General features: G+C 49.7%; 5 protein-coding genes across 5 annotated transcripts; 2 read left to right on the top strand and 3 right to left on the bottom strand.

The window, feature by feature from the left end:
• Positions 1-252: 252 nt before the first annotated feature.
• Positions 253-2,283, bottom strand: TM35_000102710 (TATE DNA transposon protein; the record flags this gene model as incomplete). Its single annotated transcript, XM_029024762.1, has 1 exon — positions 253-2,283. One exon carries the CDS (start codon positions 2,281-2,283, stop codon positions 253-255), a length of 2,031 nt encoding a protein of 676 aa, XP_028884069.1.
• Positions 2,284-2,474: 191 nt separating this feature from the next.
• Positions 2,475-3,455, bottom strand: TM35_000102700 (TATE DNA Transposon; the record flags this gene model as incomplete). Its single annotated transcript, XM_029024761.1, has 1 exon — positions 2,475-3,455. The coding sequence occupies one exon, from the start codon at positions 3,453-3,455 to the stop codon at positions 2,475-2,477; it is 981 nt and encodes a 326-aa protein (XP_028884068.1).
• A 20-nt stretch (positions 3,456-3,475) lies between these two features.
• Positions 3,476-4,261, top strand: TM35_000102690 (uncharacterized protein; the record flags this gene model as incomplete). The annotated part of the gene is made up of 1 exon (XM_029024760.1): positions 3,476-4,261. The coding sequence occupies one exon, from the start codon at positions 3,476-3,478 to the stop codon at positions 4,259-4,261; it is 786 nt and encodes a 261-aa protein (XP_028884067.1).
• Positions 4,262-4,285: 24 nt separating this feature from the next.
• Positions 4,286-5,182, top strand: TM35_000102680 (uncharacterized protein; the record flags this gene model as incomplete). The annotated part of the gene is made up of 1 exon (XM_029024759.1): positions 4,286-5,182. One exon carries the CDS (start codon positions 4,286-4,288, stop codon positions 5,180-5,182), a length of 897 nt encoding a protein of 298 aa, XP_028884066.1.
• A 1,194-nt stretch (positions 5,183-6,376) lies between these two features.
• Positions 6,377-6,709, bottom strand: TM35_000102670 (uncharacterized protein; the record flags this gene model as incomplete). The annotated part of the gene is made up of 1 exon (XM_029024758.1): positions 6,377-6,709. The coding sequence occupies one exon, from the start codon at positions 6,707-6,709 to the stop codon at positions 6,377-6,379; it is 333 nt and encodes a 110-aa protein (XP_028884065.1).
• Positions 6,710-7,056: the final 347 nt, after the last annotated feature.

Raw genomic sequence — 7,056 nt, 5'->3', positions numbered from 1 at the left:
TTTCACCCTCAAAATTCACATCACCCTATAACACCAAAACAATTCTCTTCTGACACTCTTGTTCCCATGAGCCACGCTCCTGGGAAAGCCCACCCGCAACCGTTTGCCGAAAACCACCGAACATCAACACATTATCAACGGGAAAATAAGATATATTTTTCGCTTACTATGGCTCGTCCTTCGGCTTTCGGGGTGTGGAACAAAAGCCCCCCATAGTTTGCGATTAGCCCTTATGCCTTATTTATTGCGGCATTACATATCCACATTGCCTTCCACAATGACAATAGGTTTCTCTGCTTCACTTTGTCCTTTGCAGATCGGTCCAAAGGTGGTTCGTAAGAGTGGAACAAGACAGTCGTTTGCTGGATGCGAAGAGATTGACGCGGTTCCGTCGTCTACCCCAAAGTTGCGGGAGCAGTGGTCCGCCGGATTGCGGGGGCCGGCGATATAAAAGAAGACCACCTGCACCGCCTTCCTGTGGAAGAGATCATTCGTGTATTTGAAGAGTCTGTTCAGCGCGTAGCCCCGACCGATGCCACCAAAGCCGTTGAGCCGCCTCTGCGCGTGTGCAATGGGAAAGTGGTCGGTCACAACCGCCACTCGAAATGGCCGCCGCCTTGGGCCATGTACCGTTAAGTCGGTGTCAGCGTTTCGCGTCTCGTCGTTGGCGACGGTTTCATTATGGGCGAAAGATGCACCAGGAACTATCACCCCCTGGCGTTCGAGGTGCTGCAACAGGAGATGGATCGCCCGTGGTTCCGCATGTGCCGAGTGGCGTGCGTTAAACGTGTCGCTGCTATGTGGAGCTTGCCGTGCCCCTCCTTGATGCCCGAGGTGTGTCCGCTGTGGCGGTGGCGGGTTGAGATCATGGATCCACCTCTGCTGGTAGATGGCGGTGTGCGGTGTCCATGTGTCGTCCGTTTTGTTTTCTGATCGGGGTGGCGTGGGTGTATTCGTCACCACTATCGCACCCCACCCATCGGCGGAAGCGTCGGTGAAGCAAATGACGTTATAGTCGTCCTCATTGTAAGTGGCGGTCACCTCTTCCGCGATGGTCCAGTATGGGTTCTGCACCAGTTTTGCAGCTAGCGTCATCATCGTATGACGGACGCCAGGGTCCAGGTAGGGAATTGGCTCGTCCCAACCTCGTCCACGGTCCACCTGACGGTATACGCCGCGGTACGCGCGCAACAGGTTAAACGCCGAAGCAGGGTTCAACCTTGTGGTATGCAAAGCATAAAGAATGAGGGACACGTTGGAGGCAAATTCTCTGCATGTAAAACTCCGGTGCGGTTGTCGCACCAGGCCCAGCTTCAGTTTCGACACCGTCTTAATCGAGTTTCGCACCTTTCGCTCACCCTCCAACCAAGTAAACTCCTCACCAAGGAAAACAGTTGTCTTGGTAGCTTCTGCCAACATCACGCTGTCTGTCCACGAACGTAGTTCTGCACGACTGGGGGACGTGCATAGGTTTGCAATCTCCATACGGTCCACGATCTGCCGCACCGTCCTCACAAATTCCACCTCTTCTCCAGCGGGCGCAGCAATCAGGATATTGTCGATCATTGTGAGGATGGTACACCGCGTGTCAACGTCGACGATTGTCCACGCCACAGCCTGTCCAACCGCGACGCTCCATCTCGCTCCGGTCGGTAGCGTGCGAAGTCGGTAGAGTGCGCCATCTCGCGCCCGAAATACGAACTTGTTGCGCAGCCCTTCCTCCATCAATGGAATGGAATCGTAAAACGCCTCAAAATCAATCTGAAGCATGTACCGTGCGTAGCGCAGCTTCTGCCGCCTTTCAAGACGAGACGGGTACTCACACCGTGGTATCTCCGCCTTTGAGATCACGCCGTTGAGGTGGGGCTCGGTGATGAGGCGTCGTCGTCCTTTCATCTCTGCGACCGTAAACACATTCACTCCGTGGAAACCCACCGGGAGACGACCATTCTTGCGATGTTCTGGGTGAGCGTCGTCACGATGGCTGGGTGTCGTATGAGTTTGTGCGGTTATGCTGATGCCATTGTGGTCGATGGGCGAAGAATCCCTGCACTCCGCCTGTAGCTGCGCGGTTGCGTCCAGTGGAAAAGAGCAGTGTGGGGCAACAACAACGTTCGGGACGAGTTCAAACTTACCCATCTCGACTGCCCTCCGCGTGTCTGTCATCGAGAGCTGTGCCTTCTTTATGGTGCGAGATGTGAGCAGGCCGTCAAAAAGGTTGGCCGTCATGAAACGCAGTGCTTTCTCCAGGAAGTCTTTGGTGGTTGTATGCGCTGTGGGCATTCTGCGGACGGCCTCGATGTTGAGTGGCGTGGTGTCCTTCAAATGGAGTGGCCAAACCGCAGTGTCTTGGATAGTTCCGTTGATTGAATCAACCACATGGGGCGGCAATTCCTTTCCTTGTGCTCGCAGTATCTCTGCGTACAACGTGACGTCGTTGAGGCCAAGTTCGCGAGCATTCGGAGCCTTATTGCCTAGGAACTCGGCTCGCGGAGGGCTTGGGCGACGCTGTCCCGTGCGAGTTCTGCCTCCCGCGTTAGTTGGTGGCCATAACCCAGGTACCGCTGCAATGTCTCGAGGCGAGTGTGCCCCGTCAAGCGCATGATTTGTTCCTCCGGCACCCCCTGCGCTGCCATGTGTCTCGCCGACCCTTTCCGTACTGACGGGAGGGAGGAGAGTACGTTCTCGTTCCGCAGTGCCTGGAGCACCCTGTCCCGAAGTGCCTTGGCGTCCGGAAACAGCCGCTGCTTCCGAAGACGGTCGTTCAACACTTGTTGCAGAACCGACGCGTCCTTCCTGGGCAATATCGTCGCCACTGGGTATGGTCCGCGAAAGTGGGCTCCTTTGCCGTACCGTATGGTCATCGTGAGGTCCGTTAAGCTGTCCGACTCCGTCGTCTGTTCGACTCTTACATCTTTTTTGAGAAGAGTTGCGATGTCGCCCGCCCGCGCCGCACAGCACCACATCATCATCAGGTATAGCGCTGCGATTGGGCACTCTCTCTCGAGTGCTGCGTGTGCTTTCTTCATCTGTTCGTATGTCACCGGTGCTGGTGGGTTGGTCGGTTCGCGGTTTTCGAACTTGTGCGCTGCCCGCGTTGCTGCTCGCCAGCTGGGGTCCTTTGAAATGTCGATTCCTTTGCTTTGGTTGGAGTAAAGTGGTAGGTTCAGGAGTGCTCCGCTGATGAGGGCCATCACTTTGCAAATGGTTGACCACTTCCAATTCCGATTCAAGGCCATGCGGCGGACCAGCTCACGGAATTCAATCCATTCAGGGAATCCAAACATATTCAATACTTTGTTGGGGTAGGGAAGGGGTAACATGAAATTAAATATTCTTATGGGGCAAGACGGAAAGAGTGGGAGTCCTCGAGGGTTCCCTAACCCTTTCACATGGCAGCATTTTAAGTTCAAGTGATAAGCAAAAATTGGGGAAAATAGTTTCCGGAGATGCATTAACTGCAGCAGACTCTCAAATGATGGAAAAGTCAAGATTTCGTGGAAGACTTTTTGTTGTAAAAGATGAAATAATGAAACTCAGAAATGATCATCATACTATACGGAGTGAAATAAATGAACTATTTCGTATGTCACAAGAAGGTTTTCATGTTTTGCATGAGCAAAGTGATAAAATACAATACTCTATTACTGAAGAAAGTAAAGTAATAGCCTCACAGATTGCAGCAGATGTGGTGAATGATATGGTGCGACAAACTGTTTTTGATCGACTTAGGGAACAAGGTATTGTCCTTCAGCAATTCCCGGGTCCCCCATCTAGCTTAACAGATTGGGAATGGACGCAGAATCAACTCTATGATATCATTGTTAACCCATCTAGAGAACAAATAGCTGCAGCCATTCTTAAAAATCACGACAAACATGAGAATGAGGATGTAGAATCGAAAGAAAAAAAGAAGGAGAAAAACAAAAAAATGGGAGAAGAGGTAAAAGAGGAAATAAATAAGGAAAAGGAGAGCAATAAGGAAATGGAGATGGATAAACATGATGAAGCTCCACGTGATCCTGGGCGTCCTTTGTTATACCGTGGGCAATCAGAGAAATCACCAGATGGGCAACGTGGAGTTGCATCCTTTTTCCGACAAGTGAATTCATTAGGAGAAGAAAGAGGAGGAGGAGTAGGAAAGAAAACTGCCGAGTCAATTCCATCAACCAACACTCATCATGTTACTGGGGGTGGTGCAATGGATGAAAAGACGCCAGCGGCACTGCCCAAGCACACACTAAGAGAAGGAAAGGAATAAACAAACAACAAGAATAATGATCCCATGACTGGAACAGCATTAAGCGATTATACACATACTTCGCAATTTTTGGAAGGAGATACATTAACAGGCAATTATGTTTATTCAGATGAGGGTGGTGTTAACTATGGTACTTGGAAAAGGCCTGGAAACGAAGATCTTGGGGACGATAATGAAAGTATGTCTCCAAGTGGTGGTGGAGGATTTGGATTTGGATTTGGGGATGAAGTGGGGTTAGATAAAAGATGGAGACAAATGCATATGAACGTGCTCAAGGGCACAAACCCTTATGGCAATACTGCTTTTGCAAACCGCTTTGATCACCAGTCGCTGGGAGTGTATCCACAATACAGTCAAAGTCCTGCCATTAGCCCCAAGAAATTTAAAGGAAATATTTTGGAGCATTTAAAAGCAATCAGACACCGTGAAAAACCAGAGGGTATTGAGAATATGGCTCCAATAGTCTACCACTATGTTTTTAAAGGAGCACTTGAAGAGGCTAGGAATGAAGTGCGGAATAAAATCCGTTGGGCAGCCTCACGCCTACGAGGAAATTCTTTTGATAGATTTTTCAACTATAATATCCTACCATACGCAAAAACCGCAAAGCCTTCGCAAAGTGGACAACCAATGGCACCATGGATGGCTTCAGTTATTCGACATTTACGATCGGAGGAGGAAAGGAGAAATAGAAGAGCTACACGCCTTTTGTTTCAGAGAGCGGCAACCAATTTACGCACAAAACATATTTTGAATAGTCAACTCTGCAAGGGATCTGCTATGGCTTCCTATGTTACTCTCTTGTGGAAAAAGTGGACAGAGAGATGGTACAAAAAACGCAAGACGATAAAAAGAGAAGGGGCGGCTGATATTCACCACATGTTGGGCATAATGGTAAGTAACATGAAAAGCACATCGTGACAGCAACAGAGACTGGGAGAACAACTGCGACTGGAGGAAGAGAGACGGCAAAAGAATTTTAAAGAGTTGCGAGATCCCTGTCTGGACCCGAGTAGTGCACACTTTGATCTGGCACACCTTCCGAAGAAAAACGCATGTAAGAGATATCTCAACTAGAAATATATTCCCGCTAACCCGCTTCTCGTGATTTTTTAAAATTAATTTTTGTATTCTACACTGGTGGCAAATGCTTCTTTTCACCATTCACCCCTCATAGGCAGCAGCGGTGTTAACTGAAAGAGATTTCGAAAATTACCTTTCCTTTCAAATATCAAGTTAAATGAGGAAATATGATGTATAAGAAAAGAGAATTGATTTGAATTACATGTAAACAAACCAAACCACGCAGCCTGTACATGTGTATAAAATCCAGGTGAGATGCTTTGTTTTTTTTGTTTTGCTTTTTTTATAGTAAACTTTGTATATTGAGATTTCACGCAACGCTGTCAATTATCATTTGTTTTTAATTTGTTTTTCTACTGAACCATGTCAATCTTTACAAACACAATCAACACACAATTACTCTCACACATCTATTGCCTTTTTATTTATTCTTATTACTATTATTTTATTTTTCCCTCGCAATGCCGGTTCGCCTCTTACCCCCCGGCATCCCCAAAAATTAAAAAAAGGAATCACACCACGATGAATATTAGGAGGGTATGATCACATATATCTCCTTCCACCCCACCCCACGGGAGTCAGAGACCCACAGCCGGAGCGCAACGCGCGGCGCCGCAAACAAAAGCGCAACCACCCGCAGCACACGTAGAAAGCACAAATCACAACGGCAAACCCCCGGCCGGCGCGTCCGACACTCCCCAAAAATATGGGGGTGGGAGCCCGGCCCCGTCACACGGACAAGTCCGGGAGGACCCGGGAAACCTCCCAACTCCACCAAGGAAGAGTAGCACAACGACACAGAAGCTACGAACGACCAAAAGACGAATAAGAACCAATAGAACAACAAAATAGCAGAGGCGCAACTATTGTAGGGGCTGCCTGCTTCGGCCAGAAAACCGCCACCCCACCCCGGCGCCAGAAGCCAACCAAAGTTGTGACAGACGGCGGCGGCGACGCCAGCAGGCCGGCACAAGCCAAAACAACGGAACAACCCAACACCTACAAGGGTTAGCTTGTGTGCGAAAATGTGCCCTAATACCACCGCGAAGAGACCCAGTAGAGCACGGGGGCGGGAAACGCACGGCACTCGCAAAACTGAAAATTCACCCCTGGCGCCGGTGGGGCTGGGAGGGGCGCCCCGGGGACACCGCGAGGAACAAAATGCGTTCTTTTGCGGGGATGTTGGGTACGACCATGCTTGGCCGAATGCAACATATCCCGTCCGATTTGTGAAGTTAAGCGGCCACAGGCCTCGTTAGTACGGAGATCGCTTACTACAGCGCTGGAACCCGGGACGCCGTACCCTCTTCCACTTTTTTTTCGCCACCTTCTTGGGGTAGGCGCCTCGGCTCTGGTGTGACCCATTTCACGCCTTTGGCGATGGCGGCTGCCTCATCGCGGTTGCCAGGCGAGCACTTCAATCTATTCAGGAAAACCAAACATATTCCATACACCGCTGGGGTGGGAGGGAGGGGCCACCATAAACCAAATACTTGTGGAAGAAAATATTCTTATGGGGGAATATATTGTATATTCTTTTCTCCATTTTCTTTTCCAGCCGCCCATGGCAGCAGCTCAATGCCATAAGCACTACCATAGTGGAATTTGTCTTAATGAAAATAACGCTGGCTAAGGGGGCAACCCCCATGTTAAAGGCAACGGGGAAGGGGGAAGGGGGTCATCTTTGCAGAATACCTCTGAAACCCATCTTC

This window comes from Trypanosoma theileri (assembly GCF_002087225.1).
Source record: "Trypanosoma theileri isolate Edinburgh chromosome Unknown TM35_Tth_10_V1, whole genome shotgun sequence".
Lineage (NCBI taxonomy): Eukaryota > Euglenozoa > Kinetoplastea > Trypanosomatida > Trypanosomatidae > Trypanosoma > Trypanosoma theileri.
This window is presented reverse-complemented; position numbering and strand designations above follow the sequence as displayed.